Raw genomic sequence first — 20,762 nt, forward strand, 5'->3', positions numbered from 1 at the left:
ACGGAAATGTTTACTCATCTGCAGGTCTTTTCCGTTACTCATTCCCATTAAAATTAGAATTTGGACCAAGCTCCGGACAATCGGATTAATGAGATTAATGTGAGTAGGTGCAGTTCAGCATGGACACAGTGGGCCGAAGGGCCTTTTACTGTGCTTTACAACCATGGCTTTGCTATGCCACTTAAAAGGAATGAGTGGAGAGTTTTCTCCAAAGATCTGAGTAATTTGAGTACTGTTCTGAAGAACTTCAAGACACCACGAGGTGTCTGAACCAAAGCAGCTTAAAATCACTCCTGAACTTAGTCTCCAGAACCTCATCCCAGCAGTGAATAATTTTTGGAAATTATCTTGCATTAGACCTCATGACATGGAAGTTGAGCTTTATCAGTGGCCAGTACACTCAAATTATAGCACAGTTGCCCAGTTGTTCATGATGAAGGGATTATTGTTAAGAGGTTTTAGTTTTCTGTATTTTTCAGATAGTCTTTAATGTGAATGTATACAGAAACCCTTCAAAGCCACTGTCTAAAAGCTTTAAGCCGATAACTGCATATTGCTGTCACTGTATAACAAAATGTGATGAAGTACTGATGGATTGAGGTTAGTTGAGTACATCAGACTTTTCCACTTCAGAGGTTGTTTAGATGTTGATTAATTGAATTATCTTATTTTTTAAACAGTATGCATGTAATTCATTCCTGTTTATCTGTCCGCTTGCAATGGCATGTTTATGCATGCAGTGGTGTGTGTGCACATGTACTGGACTCCCCGATGGAGAAATAAACGTGGCCATTTAGTAAACAGTTGGATGCCACAGCGGACAGAATGCAGAGGCTTCTTTCTGGAAGGACAAAACTGGTTAAACAATCTTTCTCAATCTAATTATCCGGTGATGTTCAGCCAGATGTGGAGTGAGGAAAGTGGACAGTGTGGAAAAAGCTTTCTTCTTTCCTAACGCCACTCCAGTTCTGACCTTCCACACTTGATGTTCAGGATAGGTCACCAGAAGCTTCTGAACATAGACCACAACTGATGGGTTTGTTCTTTTTCTTTCTTTCTTTCTCTCTCTCTCTCTCTTTCCCTTTCTCGTTCTATTTCTCTCTTTTTCTTATTCTTTTTCTCTGTCTCTCTTGCTCTCTCTTTCTACCTCACTTTCTCTTTTTCTCTTTCTTCCTCCCCCTCCCCCCACAAAACCCCGACCGGGACTATTGGAGGGAGGACCAATGGATGCAATGCTAATCACATGGTCCACTCACTCCAAATGAATCCAGCCATCAATCACAGGAAAAACCTCAGCCTTCTCCACCATGAGCAAAGTTCAAAGTAAGATTTATTATCAAAGTACATACATGTCACAACATACAACCCTGAGATTCTTTTTCTGTGGGGTAGTAACTGTTCTTGAACCTGGTGGTGCAAGTCTTGAGGCATGTACCTTCTACCAGATGGCAGCAGCGAGAAGAGAGCATGGCCTGGGTGTTCAGGATCTTTAATGGATGCTGCTTTTCTACATCAACGTTTCAAGTAGATGTGCTGAATGGTTGGGAGGGCCTTACCCATGATGTACTGGGCCAAAACCACTTCCTTTTGTAGGATTTTCTGCTCAAAGGCATTGGTGTTCCCATACCAGGCCATAAAGCAACCAGTCAGCACACTTTCTACCACGCATCTATAGAAGTTTGCCAAGATTTTTGATGACATGCTGAATCTCCACAGACTTCTGAGGAAATAGAGGCACTGTTGTGCTTTCTTTATGATTATATATCATGGGCCCAAGACATGTCCTCTGAGATAGTGACACCTAAGAATTTAAATTTCTGACCCTCTCCACCTCTGATCCTCCCATGATTATTAGCTCATGGACCTCTGGTTTCCCTCTCCTGAAGTTTACAAACAGTTTCTTGGTCTCATTGACATTGAGTGAGAAGTTGTTGTTATGACACCACTCAGCCAGATTTTCCATCTCCCTCCTGTATGCTGGTTCATCATCACCTTTGATAGGGCTCACAACAGTGGTGTCATCAGTGAACCTGTATATGGTGTTGAAGCTGTACCCAGCCACACAGTCATAGGTGTAAAGCCAGTAGAGCAGGGGGCTAAGCACACATCCAAACTCACTGGGATCTACAAGTGAGGATCCAATTGTACAAGGCAGTATTGAAGCCAAGGTCTTGGAGTTTACTGATTCGTTTTGAGGGGATGATGGTATTAAATGCTGAGCTGTACTCAATAAAGAGCATCCTGAGTATGCATCTTTGCTGTCCAGATTTTCCAGGGTTGTGTGAAGAGCCAATGGCATCTGCTTGTATGTCTTTTGCTTGACTAGGCAAATTGGAGCGGATCCAAGTTGCCACTCAGACAGGAGCTGATATGCGTCAACACCAGCCTCTCAAAGTACTTTGTCACTGTGGATGTAAGTGCCACTGGGGGATAATCAATGAAACAGGTTACTATGCTCTTCTCGGGTACCAGTATGATTGAAGATTGCTTGAAGCATGTGGGTACCACACAATGCTGGAGTGAGAGGCTGAAGATATCTGTGAATACACCAGCCAGTTGGTCAGCTCAGGTCTTCATCAGTACTCAGGCAGGTTCTCCGTCTGGACTGAATGCTTTCCTTGGATTCACCCTCTTGAATGCAGCCCGCATGTCAACTTCAGACGCTGAGTCCAAGAGATCATCGGGAGACATGGGGCCTCCCTGTTCTGGTGGTCAAAGCCAGCATTGAGCTCACCTGGAAACAAAGCTCTGCTGTCCCCTATGTCGCAACATTTAGCTTTGTACAATGTATATGAACAGGCGTGAGCCAGGCCTCAGTGCACGAGTCTTCAATCTTTGTCAAAGATGTGTTGGCTGAAGTTCACCTGACAGGAGGGGATTTCTGCAAGCCAGTGGCAAACTGCTGGGCAGTGAAAAAGGGGCACTTGTCCTGTCCATGGGCACACAGGATGCTCTCTGCAACTTTGACTGGAGCCTTCTTGGAGCTGGAAACCTAATTGGGAAGTCAGGGAGAGGAGAACGTCTTGGTGGAACTTTGGGAAGCAAAGGTGTAGACGATAGTCTGTAGGAGTAGAGGAAGAGAAATTCTTCTTGGATGTGATGAGGGCAGCAGCTATATAGAGGGAAGGCACCTGAGGAATGGACTCGGGTGTAAAGGGAGGATGTGTCACCAGTTAAGTGGGAAATGGAGTTCTCCAATAATTTGCAGTGCATACTTATCAAAATATTTCACTTATGTAATTATTTTAAAATATGACCTAATTAATTGAGTCTGGGTGGTGAATGACAGATTTGCGGAACCAGTGTGTGTGTGTGTGTGTGTGTGAGAGAGAGGAACAGTGAGCTGGATAGATGAGTGGAACTCTGTATGGTCACTGTGGTTTGAAATTGGGTCTATTTCCTCGGAGCTGTGTCTTTGTATCTGACTTGGGGCTTCGCGCTGTGCATTGAACATAATAAAGGAGCAGGAATAGGCCACCAGGCTTCTCAGGCCTGCCATGCTCTGCCAATCATTATGATCATGGCTAACCTATCCCAGGCTCTCAGCTCGTTCACTACACCAGATCCCTACTGAGCTCAATCACCTCAGCTTTCAATTATTTGCTTACCACCACCACCACCAAATATTTCCAACGACCAAGCCTGCACACCTCTCTGGGGCAAAGCATATCAGAGATTCATCGCCCTTCTGAAAGAAGAAATTTCTGTGTCTCAGTTTTAAGTGATTGGTGCAGAAATGACTGGTTTCAGATTGGATGGGAGTGAATGGCATTAGTCTCCATTATACAAGGCTCATGTTTAGGAAACTTGCTTGAGGCTCCTGCTAATTCTCAGTGCCCAGGAATCTCTGATGTAAAGTATATTGGTGAATGCATTGACAGAAGAGAGTGTTTTCTCCTGCCGATAACCATCCACTGCTGCTGTTCACCACAGTGAGTGCTGGCATCCATGAGAGACAGTATTCCTATAGCTTTATTATTGTGGTGGTGGGGGGGGGGGGAGACTGGCTTGCCTTGGTCTTGATGGTTTGGTAATCTTTGGTTAGTAAATCCAGCTCCTTTTCTCTTTTTTTCTTCTTCTGTAGATGATGACCACACTGTGTCCCTGCTCCAGTTGATAGGAGACCCTCCTCCTCAGCAGATAGCTGTGGTGTACGATGCTGACCTGAACCCATCCTACAAGTTTGGTCCAGATGTGAACACTGGCCAACAGGCCAGAGCCCACTTCCAAAATCCTTTCTTCCGTGACTTCTCCCTCTTCTTCTCGATAATGCCGATGTCCACGAAGAGTGGTGTCCTCTTTGCCATCACAAACGCCAAGCAGACCATCATCTACGTTGGAGTTAAGCTCTCAGCGGTTGAGAATGAACGCCAGAGAATAATTTTCTATTACACGGAGCCAGGATCGGAACAGTCCTATGAGGCTGCCTCTTTCTGGGTGCCGAAGCTGACCAATAAGTGGACCAAGTTTTCCATCAGCGTGAAAGATGACATCGTCTCCTTCTACTATGGCTGCGAGCCGCCCGTGAGTCAACGCTTTGAAAGGTCTCCAGATGAAATGGAGCTTGATGAGTCCTCCGGCGTCTTTGTCGCCTTGGCTGGTGGTGCAGATCCAGATAAGTTCTTGGTAAGAGCTCTGTGTGCGATGTGCTTGAGGACTTACAGTACAAATCAGGCTGCTTGGCCCACTACTTCTTTGCTGATATTTAAAATGCAAAACAGAAAATACTGGAAATGCCTAACAGGTCAGGCAGCTTCTGTGGAGAGGCAGACAATCTCCATTTCAGAGTAAAGATCCTCCATCTAAACTGAGAAAGAAAGTAAACATGGACTATAAGGGGAAATAGGACAAACTTGGTTTGTTTCCTCTGCAGCTGAGGAGAGACCTGCTGGAAATTTATAAGATTATGAGAGTAGATTGAAGGTATAAATAGAGCCGGCAGAAGGTATTTTCTCTCTTCTCTCTAGAGTACATGTATTTAAGGTGAGAAGGAGCAAGTTCAAATGAAATGTGTGGGGCAATTTTTTTTATATACAGGATTGTGGGGGCCTGGAATGCACTGCCATTAATGGTAGTGGAAACAAACACAAACAGAAACATTTAAGAGACTGTTCGATTGGCACATGAATGGCCAAAGACCTTGAGTGGCTACAAGGGATGAGATTAGTTAGGTGTTTAATTACAAGTTTAATTAGTTCGGCATAGCACCGTGGGCCATAGGGGCTGTTCCGTGTTCTAAACAATTTGTTTTCAGTCAATGAGAAGGTGGCAAAGGGATATGTCGAATCAAGAATGATGTAGAAGAAAACTAGAGCATCACAGTCACAGGCAGAACGTGCAAGCTCTACTGCATAAGACCATAGAAGCAGGATTAGGCCATTTGACCCATCAAGTCTACACTGCCATTTCATCATGGCTGATCCAATTTTCTTCTCAGCCCCAGAGAGCACTTGAAACCAGGACTGAACCTGGGTCTCTAGAGCTGTGAGACAGGAGGCAACTGCTCTATATGTGCGTCATTGTGCCTCTTCTCCAAATTTGCCATCACCAAGATCCTTCATAACTTTAGAGACCTCTGTTTGAGGTCACCACTTTCCCAGAGATAAGAGCTCCTTTCATTGAGCATCAAAGAATTCAAATAAGACTGCCTTAAATGGATCACAATTACCCAAGGGCATTCTGTAGGCTGCTGAGTGAATGGACTACGATGTGGTCATGCTTGTCATATTTTATTGGTTCACGGATGAACCAAGTTACAGATGTATTCCTTTGGCATGTAATTGAGACCGTGGCTATATTTACTGTGGGAGAGCTCAAGTTACCCCTGACAGGGGCACCCTTGTCTTCCTCTTGCAGTGTGAAGATAGTAACAAAGAATGTTTGACAGCAATATTTTTCAGAAAGTGGCTGGTGTTTAAAAAACAATTATTTCTCTGTTTTGGAATGCACACCAATTTATGCAATAGAAATACTTGCATTTAAATAGCAGTCTTTGTGAGTGAAGGACTCCCTAAAGCACTTTGTAATCATTTATGCACTTTTGAAGAGAAGTTACTGTCATAATTTGGGAAAAAAACTGGTGCAGTGCAAGACCCAAAGACAGGATAATGATACTTAAGAAAGAACATGTCTTCCTGGTGTCTGCCGAGGGATATATGTTGGCCAGGGTTGGAGAGAACTCCCTTTGCTCATCTACAGCTAATGCCAAGACCCGTAACTTGCTATAAAACAAGCCCACAGCCATAAAACCAAGGGAATGCACTAACCATGATGGATTATGGAGTTAAGACTCTGCAATGGGACCTGAAGCCATGACTTTCTGTCTTGAAGATGAGGGGTAATACCAGTTGAAGTGCAGCCGATACTCCCAATCATCTCAGGGGTAGGGATGATCTGAACTTTTTCCTGTTTCTTTACAAAGAAGCAGAGTAGTCACACAAATCCTGGGAGCATGTACAATAGATACGGATAAATTAAGTGCAGGAGGGAGGCCACTCATCCCCTTGTGTCTATAACTCCGGGTTCACGTTTATCTCAAGTAAACCTTCAACTCTTATTCAGAATCAGGTTTATTATTGCTGGCATATGTTGTGAAATTTATTCTTTTGTGGCAGGACTACTGTGCAATTGATTTATCTTAACTATATTTATAATAACTATAGGTTATAATAAGAAATATAGACAGCAGCTATGTTACATTAGGAGTTTGAGGAGATTTGGCTTGTCACCTAAAACACTCAAAAAGCTTCTGAGAATGTACTGTAGAGAGCATTCTGACAGGCTGTATCACTGTCTGGTATGGGGGGGGGGCTGCTACTGCCCAAGATCGAAATGTCGGGGCACTGAAGCAGGGACCCAATCGCAGACCAAGTACAATGCTCACTGTGATATTTACTGAGTAGCAAATCCAGAGGGGCAACAAAGTCAGTGTCAAAGTTCAGGCAGAGATCAGAGATTTCCAGAAAAATCCAAAAACCAGAATCAGGAAAAAGGCAGAGTCGATATTCAGATGGACAGAGTTCAGATACAAATGCTGGAAAGGCTCAGGAAAACTAACTGGCACAATCTGGGGAAAACGCAGGACTAAAATACACTGAGCAATAAACAGAGATGCAGATGATAGGTGGAGCACAATGAGACAGAATTGGTAATAATGAGAAACAGGTGAGAGACGGAGTACTCAGTAATACAGGGGCCGGAGTAGAGCAGGAGCGGGGACAGGAGCACATGGGGCATGAAAACAACTGAGCACATGGCAATATAAAACCACAGACTGATGGCTAGGGGGAAAACCCACAAAAAGACAGGAGTTCATCTGGAGGTACTGACCCAAAAGAAGCTAGAGAAAATTGTAAAATTAGTCAGCTCAATCATGGGTACTAGCCGCCGTAGCACCCAAGACATCTTCAAGGAACAGTGCCGCAGAAAAGCAGTGTTCATTATTAAGGACCCCTATCACCCTGGACATGGTCTCTTCTCACTGTTACCATCAGGAAAGAGGTACAGAAGCCTGAAGGCACACACTCAGTGATTCAGAAACAGCTTCTTTCCTCCTGCTATTAAAACTACTATAGTTTATAATAAGAAATATATATCTTATAATTATATTGCTAAAAGGGCAATGAACCCACAAACACTGCCTCACTTCTTTATTATTTCTGTTTTTGCACTTTTTAAAATTTAACTATTTACTCTATATATATATATATTACTTACCGTAATTGATTTGCTTGTTTTTTTTCTCTGTCTAATTGTGTATTTCCTTGTAATGTTGCCACTAAGTTAACAAATTTCACAACATATGTCGGTGATATTAAACCTGATTCTGATTCTGAAAAAGTGGTGTAAGAAGGAAGCAAAATAATGAGGTAGTGTTCATTGTCTGTTCAGAAAGCTGGTGGCAGAGGAGAAGAAGATGTTCCTGAAATACTGAGTGTGTGGCTTAAGGCTGTTGTACCTCCTCCTTGATGCTGGTAATGAGAAGAGGAGTTGTCCTGGATGTTGTGGTGAATATCGGTGAATTTTAAATATAGAGATTTATCTCTCTTTTTATCTTAAAATGGACTACCTCTAATTTCTTAAACAATGGGCATATGTCCTAGATTCTCCCTTTCATGCTTTCCACATCCACCTGGTCAAGACCACTCAGAATATCAGGTGCTTCAATCTCTCGAGTAAAAACGAGGGAGAGGGTACATACCTAGCCTGTCTAACCTGTCCTCATAAATTAAATCATCCATTCTAGGTATTGTCTACTAAATTTTCTGTGCTCTCTTTCCAACATATTAAAATTCTTCCTTAAACAAGGACACCAAGATTGTACAGAGTGCTCCAAAGTGGTCTCACCAAAGTCCTCATAACAGGGTAGGAGATGCAACAGGATATATATGACACAAACCAGTTTGGTTAGTGGCAGAGATAGGTGCATGAAGAAAGCATCAAAATAAAGGATAAGGGGTTCTCTCCATATGAGCTGAGTAAATTCAGTGAAACATTGCTAGAGCGTACCAAGTGTGCTTGTTATTGAAACCACCGTAAGACAAAGGGAGACAATAAGCGGCATGGGAAATCTAGAGATCTAGAGCAGACGTCACACAAATGGACAGAAATTCAGCCCACAATGATGTGCCCAATTTATACTGAATATCTCTACCCTTGAATTATCCAGTTCCTTTCATATCCATGTTTCCTCTAAAGGCCTGTTAAGTGCACAAAACTGCCTGTTTCCACTATTACCTCTGGTAGCCTGTTCCAGGCTCCAACCAGTCTCAGTGTAAAAAAACTGACTCCTTTATACTCCCTTCTGCCCCCAACCAATCTAACATTAAAAGTATGTCCTCTGGTTTTTTAAATTTCTAAGTTAGGGAAAAGATTCTGACAGTCTATTCAATCTAAGCCATTCATAACCTTAAAAACCTCTATCAGATCTCCCCTTAGCCTCTCACACCCCAGAGAGAATGACCCAGATTTGTCTGACCTTGCATTATAGCTCAGACCCCCTAATCCAGGCAGCATCCTGGTATGCACCCTCTCAACAACCTTCTTATAATGGGGCAACCAGAACTGCCCAAGAACTCCCAAATGTAGGCTGGCTATAAAAGTTTTATATAGCTGTAACATGATTTCCCTACTCTTAAATTCAGTGCCTATACCATTGGAGCCAAGTTTACCATATGCCTCCTTTACCACCTTATCCAATTGTGTAGCCTTTACCAGTGAACTATGGATGTACCCAAGATCCCTTTGTGCCCAATTGCTGTTAAGGGGTTTATCATTAACTGTATACTTCCTCATATCATTTTACCTCCCAAAGTTCAACACCTCAAACTTGCCTGGATTAAACTCTATCTACCCATGTCTGTAACTGTACCCACTGTATCCTTTGATAGTCCTTAACACTGTCCACAATTCCACCAGTCTTGTTCTCACCCCCATACTTGCTAATCTAGCTATCTATATTCTCATCCAAATCATTGATATTGTATGCATCAGAAGCACAGAGGTTCCAGCACCAATCCTTGTGGAACACTACAGACTATAGGACCCTGGTCAGACCCCACTTGGAGTACTGTGCTCAGTTCTGGTTGCCTCAGTACAGGAAGGATGTGGAAGCCATAGGAAGGGTGCAGAGGAGATTTACAAGGATTTTGCCTGGATTGGGGAGCATGCCTCATGAAAGCAGGTTGAATGAACTTGGCCTTTTCTCCTTGGAGCGACAGAAGATGAGAGATGACCTGATAGATATGTATAAGATGATGAGAGGCATTGATCGTGTGGATAGTCAGATGCTTTTTCCCAGGGCTGAAATGGTTGCCACAAGAGGACACAGATTTAAGGTGCTGGGGAGTAGGTACAGAGGAGATGTCAGGGGCAAGTTTTTTACACAGAGTGGTGAGTGTGTGAAATGGGCTGCTGGCAACGGTAGTGGAGGTGGATACGATAGGGTCTTTTAAGAGACTTTTGGATAGGTACATGGAGCTTAGAAAAATAGAGGGCTATGGGTAGGGAAGGGATGGGTATGGGTATGGGTAAGCCTAGTAATTTCTAAGGTAGGGACATGTTCGGCACAACTTTGTGGGCTGAAGATCCTGTATTGTGCTGTAGGGTTTCTGTGTTTCTATGACCTCCAGCCAGACTAATAGCTTTGCACCCCTACTCTCTTCCATGGGAAATCTATTTCCAAATCCAAACTTGCAATTCACACTGAATCAACCTACCACAAGGGACCTCATCAAATGCCTCACTAAAGTCCATGTTGATAACGTCCACTTCCTTATCCTCATCAAACACCTTTGTCACCCCCTCAGGATATTTAATCAAGATTGTAAGGCATGACATGCCCCACAAAAAGCCATGCTGACTGTCCCTAAGCAGGCCATATCTTTCTAAATGCATATGAATCCTCTCCCTCAGTATCATCTCGATAGCCTCCCTACCACTGACATGAGGCTCACTGGCTGTCTCCTCACATACTTATTTTGTTATTTTGGGATTATTGCCATCGGGTCCTGGGAATTCAGAAGATCTAGCACTACCTTGTCCTTAATCTCCAAATGTCCCAGCACTTCAGCAAGCCTCACTCTGCTTTCACTTTCCTCCAAAACCTTCTCCTCACTCTCTTCCAAAACCTTCTCCTCACTCTCCTCCAAAACTTTCTCCTCAGTCTCCTCCAAAACCTTCTCCTCACTCTCCTCCAAAACTTTCTCCTCAGTCTCCTCCAAAACCTTCTCCTCACTCTCCTCCAAAACTTTCTCCTCAGTCTCCTCCAAAACCTTCTCCTCACTAAGTACCAAGCCTTAGTACTCATGTAATACCTCAGCCACTTGCTCTGACTCCAAGCACACATTCTCTCCTTTATCCTTGAGTAGACCTACCCTCACTTGAGTTATCTTCTTTTTCTCAATGTGAGTATGAAGTGCCTTGGGATTCTCCTTGATCCTCGTCACCACGGATGCTTTTCTCCCTACCAATCACTTGCTTGAGCACTTCCCTCCTACATTTGTATTCCACAAGGGGCCAGTATGAATTGAGGTTACAAAACCTTACATACAATTCCTTTTTCTACATGACTAAATTGAGGACTTCTTGGGTCTTCCAAGGTTTCCTTACCTTATCATCCTTGTGCTTCTTACTTGAACATACTCCTGATCAGCTGGTCTTAAACTGTTCCCAAATGTCAGAAGCAGATTTGTGCAACAGCAGCGGCTTCTGTCTTATCCTGCCATACTTTCCCTTTTATCAGCAACTTGGCACTTTCCAGTGGGATCCGCTTGTATCCTTACTTATAAATATCTTGAAACATAATTGGTTGTGATCACTATTCCCAAAGAGATCACCCATTTCCAATTCTAACACCTGGCCTACTTCATTTCCCAGGACCAGGTCCAGTATGTTCTCTTCTTTAGTTAGACTCTTCACATCCTGTTTCAAGGACCCCTCTTAAATGCACTGAGACATCGCGTCCAATTCTAAGGATTTTGTGTTAAGGAAGTTCTGATCTACTATGACAACCTTTTTATTTCTACACTTTTCCATAATCTGTTTTCATAACTATTCTTTCACCTTCTGATGGCTATTGGGGGGCATATAGTTTAATCCCATAAGACCATAAGATATAGGAGCAGAATTAGGCCATTCAGCCCATCGAGTCTGCTCTGCCATTCCATCATGGCTGATCCCGGATCCCACTCAACCCCATACACCTGCCTTCTCACCATATCCTTTGATGCCCTGACCAATCAGGAAACTATCAACTTCCGCCTTAAATATATCCATGGACTCATAAAAGGCACTCCTGGATTGGGGAGCATGCCTCATGAGAATAGGTTGAATGAATTTGGCCTTTTCTCTTTGGAGCAACAGAGGTTGAGAGGTGAACTGATAGAGATGTAGAAGATGATGAGAGGCAATGATTGTGTGGATAGCCAGAAGCTTTTTCCCGGGGCTGAAATGGCTAACACATAGTTTTAAAGTGTTTGGAAGTAGGTACAGGGGGATTTTCACACAGCGAGTGGTGGGTGCGTGGAATGCACTGCTGGCGACGGATACAATAGGGTCTTAGATATAAGTATATTTATTTTAACTACAGGTTATAGGAGACTCTTAGATAGGTACGAGGTGCTTAGAAAAATAGAGGGCTATGTGGTAGGGTAATTTTAGGCAGTTTCTAGAGTAGGTTACGTGGTTGGCACAACGTCATGGGCCGGAGGGCCTGTAATGTGCTGTAGATTACTATGTTCTATGTTCTAGATATATCCATCCCGCACCTTCCGAATTGCCCCCAAAAACTTTAGCCATTGCTGCTCTGTCATCATCCCTGATAGTGTTCCCTTCCAGTCAGCTTTGGCCAGCTCCTCTCTCATGCCTCTGTAATCTGCTTTACTCCCCTATAATACTGATACATCTGTCTTTGTCTTCTTCCTCTCAAACTGCAGGATGAATTCAATCCTATTATGATCACTGCCTCCCAAGTGTTCCTTTACCAAAGCTCCCTTATCAAATCTGGTTCATTACACAACACCTAGTTCAGAACTGCCTTTCCCCTGGTGGGCTAAACCACAAGCCGCTCTAAAAAGCTAACTCAGAGACTTTTTACAAATTCTCTTTCTTGAGATCCAGCACTGACCTGATTTTCCCAATATTGAATGACCTGCATATTGAAATCCCCCGTAACTGTTGTAACACTTCCCTTATCACATGCCTTTTCTATTTCCCATTGAAGTTTATATCCCACATCCTGACCTACTGTTTCGGAGCCTGCACATAGCTCTCATGGGGGTCTTTTTACCCTTTCAGTTTTTTAACTTTATTCACAATGATTCTACAGCTTCCAATCCTATGTCACCTCTTCCTAAGGATTTGATTTCACTTTTTACCAACAGAGTCACCCCATCCCCTCTGCCTACCTGCCTGTCCTTTCAATATAGGGTGCATCCTTGGATGTTAAGCTCCCAGCTCTGATCTTCTTTCAGCCACGTCTCGTGATGCCCACAACGTCATGCTTGCCAATCTCTAACTGTGCTACAAAATCACTTACCTTATTCTGTGTGCTACCTGCATTCAAATACTACACCTTCAGTCATGTATTCATCACCCTTTTCAATTTGCCCCCACATTACACTTCACTAGACCGTTCGGCCCCTCAAGCCTGCTCTGCCATTCAACATGGCCGACCTACCTCGAGACCACTTGCTGCCTTTAGGACGTGGGAAGAAACTCATAGGGCCACAGGCAGAATGAACAAACTCCATACAGACTGAACCTAAGGTCAGGGTCAAACCTGGGTCCCTGACGTGGTGAGGCAGTAGCTTTACCAGGTGCACTGCCACGTCTTCCCACCAGCTAAGCCATCTAATCTATACACCACCAGCTAATGGGAAAACTGGACAAAACTTTTCTGCAGAAGAAAGAATGACTAATTGTCACTGTTGAAGACTATGTGATCCCAATCCTCAGATGCTAACCCTAAAAGTTAGCTTTGAAGATCAGCTTTAGCCTTATTAAAAATTACCTTTAGCTTTATTTGTCAGATACACATCAAAACATACAGTGAAATGTGTCGTTTGCATAAGATCAAATCAGCAGGGTTTGTGCTGGGCAGCCCGCAAGTGTGGGCATGCTTCTGGCCCCGACATAGCGTGCCCAAAACTCTCTAACCCTAACCGTACGTCTTTAGAATGTGAGAAGAAACCAGAGCACCCAGGGAAACCCACGTGGTCACGGAGAGAACGTACAAACTCCTTAAGGCAGCAGCGGGAATTGGGGCAAGCTGGCACTGTACATTGATTGACTAGCTGCAATGCTTTCGAGCCACTGATTTCTTATCTTGAAATAATAAAAACTAGGCAGCACATGCATTTTGCTTGTTTGGTGCTTTAGTTCCTTGAAGGTGACACGATGGAAGTAAATTTGCTTTTGTTGTGTTGAGATGTTGTTACAAGGATTGGTGGACGTGCCTAAAGTGGTGTTGCACTAATCTCACACCTTTGGCTATTCGGCTGTGTCTATTGACCCACACTGGTGTAAATCAGGCCAGGGTAAAGGCTGAGACAGAAACCTCGTTCCCAATTCCACCGAGACACTGGTGTCAGACGGGACCTTTTCAAAGAATCCTTTATGTCTCATTAAGATCAATGCACAGTGATGTCACCTCCCCAGCTTATAAAGCTTAAGTCTCAAGCATGGAACTATGTTCATTTCAACGCCCAATATGACTTCTTGTAGCATAACAGATCAAGTTTTCTCAGGCCCCATTTAACTGGTGCCGCTAACTGCCTGTAGTTGAAGAGTGCCTTAAAACATTCAGTAGGTATTACAGTGGCTGAATTTTCCGTGGCCAGTGGAACAGATAATAAAGGTTCAATCCTGCTGCACCTCTGTTTTTGGAGCTGTCTTGCGTGTGACCTTTGGCGGTGGTTAGCCGCAGGAATGTATCAAGAGGAGAATCTGCAGCCTCTCATGGTAGATGGGAGAGGCTGAAGTCCGTTTTTGAAGAACTCGGGGCCTGAGGTCCACCACAGTCCTTTGCAATGAGGCACATAAGGGAAGAAATCAAAGTTCCTGTCAATTAAATCCATGAACGGTGATTAAAAGCAGCCAAACCCTTGGTGAGGACCCTCGTCCACATTCAATGTAATCTTTCTTCCCAGATTACATCCCAGATTACATACAGCAATGTCTTATATTTAAACATAACCTTTTGTTCAAAGGCTCACTTGACACTCAAGGCCTCCTTAAACTCTCAGTCAGGGCCTGCTTCAGAGTCTCGCTCAGGGCTTCCTTAAACCCTTGCTCAAGGCCCCTGGAAGCCCTAATTCAGGCCTCTGATTCATCTCGATTTCCTTTACTCCACCGTAGTCCACAATGTCTGGGAAACTTCTGCACCTTTCTCTAAAGTGCTCCATAAGAGGTTTGGCTTTGGATTCCTTCTGCCGATTTGTCCTGATGTAACCTGGTCCAAAATACTCCCACACAGCACCCTGCAGCTTTTCAGTGCATCAAAGGCATTACCAAGTGTATACTTGGTGCTGTTGAAGTACTGACTAACATCCCCTTGTATACTGAAATACCTAATCTGGATTTCCATAAGACATAGGGGCAGAATTAGGCCATTTGGTCCATTGAGTCTGCTCTGCCATTCAATCATGACTGATCCTTTCTTTCTCCCTTCCTCAGCCCCACTCCATGCAACCTTTGGTGCATGGCCAGTCAAGAACCTATCAATCTCAGCCTTAAATACACCCAACGACCTGGCCTCCACAGCTGCCTGTGTAACAAATTCTTCAAGTTCACCACCCTCTGGCTGAAGAAATTTCTCTGCATTTCTGTTTTAAATGGACGCCCCTCTATCCTGATTTCCAGTGGCATCTTACCATCCACGTAGGCTGTCTCGTACAGCAAGGAAACAGGCCCTTCAGCACCTCCAATCTCTGCTGACCATCGGCCACCAATCCCATTTTATTCTTCTCACAGTCCCATCAACCCCTCCCCAGGTTCTGCCACCCGTCCACAGCACTAGGGGCAATTCACGGTGACTAATTACACTGCAGCCCACATGTATATGAGATGTGGGGAGGAAAGCAAGCTACCCGGAGGGAATCCACGCAGTCACAGGGAGAATGTAAAGCCCTTCACAGACAGTGCCCGGGGTCAGGACTGAACCTGGCTCTCTGGAGCTACGAGGCAGTAGCTCCGCCATCCTAGCGCGTGCCAACTGCTACCAGAGAGGTCAGAATCGGACCGGGCCCGCAGGAAACGTGAGACAGCCTCACCACCTGCAGTGCACACTCTCGAAAGGTCTTACTCGTGGCTCAGTAGAGAACCATTGCTTTGGGAATGTCAGCTGTAGGATGTCTGGGAGTCTGTGTGAACAATTCTATGCTAAAGCTCAAAATTCACACAGCCCATCCAGCCTCAGGCAGAGAGAAACCACGGCTTCAGACAAAACTTCTGTGTGAAGGTCCGTTCAGTCGGGCAATTGTCTGTACTGTTAATGATGAGCGGGCAGTGGATTGCACACAGTAACAACGTAGTCTATTTAGAGATAGAGCACAGTAACTGGTTCTTTCAGTCCAATGACCCTGCACCATCCAATTACACCCATTTGACCAATTAACCTACTGACCCGTACATCTTTGTAAAGTGCGAGGAGACCAGAGCACCCAGAGAAATCCCGCACGGTCACGGGGAGAACTTACAGACAGCAGTGCTGGTACTGCCGCGGCATTACGCTGACCCCTAAGCTACCATACCGGCTCATTGCATTTAAACAAGGGATTAGTCAACAAGCTGGGGTGTTGCTCCCATTGTTTGTTGACAGAAACACAGTGTGCTGAAATGATTTCTTCTTCTTCTTTTCTCTCGTTCTTCCCTTTAAAGCAGTTCCTTACGAATTCTCCCGTGCTTACAGCTGAAGAATGATGCTGTAGCCCGTAAGCTGCTTGCTTTCATCTTGTTCCTTCCCTGCCTCTCTCCGCACAGAAACAGACAAAACCTAGCAGAGGTGAGTCAGCTAAGAAGCACAATCCAACCACAATAACTGTTTGCCAACAGAACTGCCTCATCTGAGGACAGGACATGCAAGCTCAGCATGAGCCACCATGAAGCGATTCCAACAGCAAGAATGAAGAGGGCTAAAGTGCTGTGCAAAACATCATGTGGTCTGAGCTTCACTCGTATATAAACAGCATATGAGTTGCTCCAGTCAAAGCCAAGTGAACTTTCTTTTCCCTACCCCCACTATCCTGATCCTTGTGATTGTCAGGGTCCTTCATCAGCTGGCAGCCGCTAATTTCTTTATGTTCATTTTCCTTTGAATGTGGCCCAATTATGACAGTGTATACTTACAGCTAAATCCAGCCGTTCTGGAGGGCTGTGTTCTTTGCTAATGTTCTAAAGAATGATTGCTTTTGGAGAATCGATGGTCAGCGAGCTGTCTGTAGGCGAGAGACAGGCATGTGCTGTCTGGACAGGAGATAAAGAAGCAGAAGAGAGAAGATGCATTCATTGCAAAATCTAACCGTGGGACAATGGTCATGACCTGGCAGTGTTGCTCAGGAATCAGGACACCCTGATATATTGCAGCACTTAACAGCTGTGAATCTCAAATTCTTCCATTGAAATATATTTTACAGACTAAGTGCAGAAAAACATGGACCTTGTTAATGCTGAAATTCAATCGTGTTATTTCTGTCCCCAGTTTATAATTTAAACAGAATCCTTTTTGACACTGAGGTAGGTGGTTCAGGGATTACACCAATTGCATCTCATTTAGTGATTTCCTAACCTACCCTGAGATATGTGATGTTGTGCGGTCCCACATTGGAGTGTTTACAGGACGTCACAACCGGTGACTACAAGACTGAGTGATGCCTGAGGGAGCTGCAAGTTCAATCCCTGTCCTTGGTGCTATCTGACTTGGAGTTTGCACATGCTCCGTGTGTCCACTTGGAGTCCCTCCCAGCAAGTGTTCTAGTTTCCTCTCACATCCCAGAGACTAGTTGGGAGGTTCATCAACCTGGGAAATCACCCATTAGTGTCAGTCATTGCCGGGAAGGTCAAAGGGCAGATGGTGAGTATGTGTGAAAGGGTCTGTGTTCCAACAATGTGGGGGAATAAGGAGAGAGAGAATGGAGCTAGCATGGACCGATAAGCGGCAAGGCCAGCTCCTGTGCCATGTTAGTACGAAGGTTACGACAACTCCAAGATTACAATGCAAGATGGCCCCTGATAAACAAAAAAAATTTCTGAAAATAGTCTTTATTTAATTTGGGACTGATGCGGGGGGTGGGGGAGAGCTTGTCACATGGTGTGAGGAAAGGATATTTGCAAAAGATAACGTCAAGAGTCTGCAGTTATAGAGTTTTAATACCACTTTAGGTGATAATGGGTGCTGAGACTATTAATTGACAATTCCCCCTTCTGCTGTCCTTTACGATTTTGCCATGTTCTAAATGGAGATCACGAGCGCTGTTGTTCTCTGCCATTGAAGTGAATGGTGGGTAATTTGGAGGTGAAGTGAGGTGCATAGCCATGACTATATACTGTGCCTAGCATTGCTGCCTGGCTGAAGCTTTCGGGAAAATACTCTGTCCGATCAGTAACAACAGGTAACGATGGAAGTTGCAAATTTAAGGCAATGACAAACAAGATGAGTTCATATCATTAAATGTAAACTGGGATGAGGAAGATGGCCAATCTATGATTTTGGGGTGAGCAGGTACGGTCTGATGGGGGGGAATGCTGCTGGAGTAAGGGGGTACTTTGTGATGGGGGTGTTGGGAGAAGGTGTATGTACTGTTGGGGTGAGTGTGTGTGGTGTCGGGGTGAGTGTATGTGGTGTCAGGGTGATTGTATGTGATGTCGGGGTGAGCGTGAGTGGTGTCGGGGTGAGTGTGTGTGGTGTCGAGGTGAGTGTATGTGTGGTGTCGGGGTAAGTGTGTATGTGGTTTTGAGATGAGTGTGTGTGATGTCGGGGTGAGTGTGCGTGGTGTCGGGTTGAGTGTGCGTGGTGTCGGGGTGAGTGTGCGTGGTGTCGGGGTGAGTGTGCGTGATGTCGGGGTGAGTGTGTGTGTGGTGTCGGGGTCAGTGTGCGTGGTGTCGGGTTGAGTGTGAGTGGTGTCGGGTTGAGTGTGTGTGGTGTCAGAGTGAGTGTGTGTGGTGTTGGAGTGAGTGTGTGTGATGTCGGGGTGAGTGTGTGATGTCGGGATGAGTGTGTGTGGTGTTGGAGTGGGTGTGTGTGATGTCGGGGTGAGTGTGTGTGATGTCGGGATGAGTGTGTGTGGTGTCGGAGTGAGTGTGTGTGGTGTCGGAGTGAGTGTGTGTGGTGTCGAGGTGAGTGTGAGTGGTGTCGGGATGAGTGTGCGTGATGTCGGGGTGAGTGTGCGTGGTGTCGGGGTGAGTGTGTGTGGTGTCGGGGTGAGTGTGTGTGTGTGGTTTTGAGATGAGTGTGTGATGTCGGGATGAGTGTGCGTGGTGTCAGGGTGAGTGTGTGTGGTGTCGGGGTGAGTGTGAGTGGTGTCGGGGTGAGTGTGTGTGGTGTCGGGTTGAGTGTGTGTGGTGTCGGGGTGAGTGTGAGTGGTGTCGGGGTGAGTGTGTGTGATGTCGGGTTGAGTGTGTGTGATGTTGGGGTGAGTGTGTGTGGTGTCAGAGGGAGTGTGTGTGTGATGTTGGGGTGACTGTGAATGGTGTAGGGGTGAGTGTGCGTGATGTCGGGGTGAGTGTGTGCGATGTCGGGGTGAGTGTGTGCGATGTCGGGTTGAGTGTGAGTGGTGTCGGGTTGAGTGTGTGTGATGTCAGGGTGAGTCTGTGTGGTGTCGGTGTGAGTGTGTGTGGTGTCAGAGGGAGTGTGTGTGATGTCGGGTTGAGTGTGTGTGATGTCGGGTTGAGTGTGTGTGATGTCGGGTTGAGTGTGAGTGGTGTCGGGTTGAGTGTGTGTGGTGTCAGAGTGAGTGTGTGTGGTGTCAGAGTGAGTGTGTGTGATGTCGGGGTGAGTGTGTGATGTCGGGTTGAGTGTGTGTGATGTCGGGTTGAGTGTGTGTGGTGTCGGAGTGAGTGTGTGTGATGTCGGAGGGAGTGTGTGTGATGTCAGGTTGAGTGTGTGTGATGTCGGGTTGAGTGTGAGTGGTGTCGGGTTGAGTGTGTGTGGTGTCAGAGTGAGTGTGTGTGGTGTCAGAGTGAGTGTGTGTGATGTCGGGGTGAGTGTGTGATGTCGGGTTGAGTGTGTGTGATGTCGGGTTGAGTGTGTGTGGTGTCAGAGTGAGTGTGTATGATGTCGGGGTGAGTGTGTGATATCGGGGTGAGTGTGTGATATCGGGATGAGTGTGTGTGGTGTCGGAGTGAGTGTGTGTGTCGGGATGAGTGTGTGTGGTGTCGGAGTGAGTGTGTGTGATGTCGGGATGAGTGTGAGTGGTGTCGGAGTGAGTGTGTGTGGTGTCGGAGTGACTGTGAGTGGTGTCGGGGTGAGTGTGCGTGATGTCGGGGTGAGTGTGCGTGATGTCGAGGTGAGTGTGTGTGGTGTCGGGGTGAGTGTGTGGTATCAGGGTGAGTGTGAGTGGTGTCGGGGTGAGTGCGTGATGTCGGGGTGAGTGCGTGATGTCGGGGTGAGTGTGCGTGGTGTCGGGGTGAGTGTGTGTGATGTCGGGTTGAGTGTGTGTGATGTCGGGGTGAGTGTGTGTGGTGTCAGAGGGAGTGTGTGTGTGATGTCGGGGTGACTGTGAGTGGTGTCAGGGTGAGTGTGCGTGATGTCGGGGTGAGTGTGCGATGTCGGAGTGAGTGTGCGTGGTGTCGGGTTGAGTGTGCGTGGTGTCGGGTTGAGTGTGTGTGGTGTCGGAGTGAGTATGTGTGATGTCGGGGTGAGTGTGTGAGGTCAGGGTGAGTGTGTGTGATGTCGGGTTGAGTGTGTGTGATGTCGGGTTGAGTGTGAGTGGTGTCGGGTTGAGTGTGTGTGATGTCAGGGTGAGTGTGTGTGGTGTCGGGGTGAGTGTGTGTGGTGTCGGAGGGAGTGTGTGTGATGTCGGGTTGAGTGTGTGTGATGTCGGGTTGAGTGTGAGTGGTGTCGGGTTGAGTGTGTGTGGTGTCGGGGTGAGTGTGTGTGGTGTCAGGGTGAGTGTGAGTGATGTCAGGGTGAGTGTGATGTCGGGGTGAGTGTGCGTGATGTCGGGGTGAGTGTGCGTGATGTCGGGGTGAGTGTGTGTGGTGTCGGGGTGAGTGTGAGTGGTGTCGGAGTGAGTGTGTGTGGTGTCGGAGTGAGTGTGAGTGGTGTC

General features: G+C 45.8%; 1 protein-coding gene across 4 annotated transcripts in view; it reads left to right on the forward strand.

The window, feature by feature from the left end:
- Positions 1-20,762, forward strand: part of LOC140199377 (collagen alpha-1(XVIII) chain-like) — a 295,614-nt gene that overhangs the window by 162,104 nt on the left and 112,748 nt on the right. For all 4 annotated transcript variants that reach the window (XM_072261365.1, XM_072261366.1, XM_072261363.1 and 1 more), the window contains one exon: positions 4,085-4,626. In XM_072261365.1, coding sequence (XP_072117466.1) covers positions 4,085-4,626 — 542 coding nt within the window. The remainder of the gene's footprint in view (positions 1-4,084; positions 4,627-20,762) is intronic.

The sequence above is a fragment of the Mobula birostris genome, chromosome 6 (genome assembly GCF_030028105.1).
Source record: "Mobula birostris isolate sMobBir1 chromosome 6, sMobBir1.hap1, whole genome shotgun sequence".
NCBI classification, from domain to species: Eukaryota; Metazoa; Chordata; class Chondrichthyes; order Myliobatiformes; family Myliobatidae; genus Mobula; species Mobula birostris.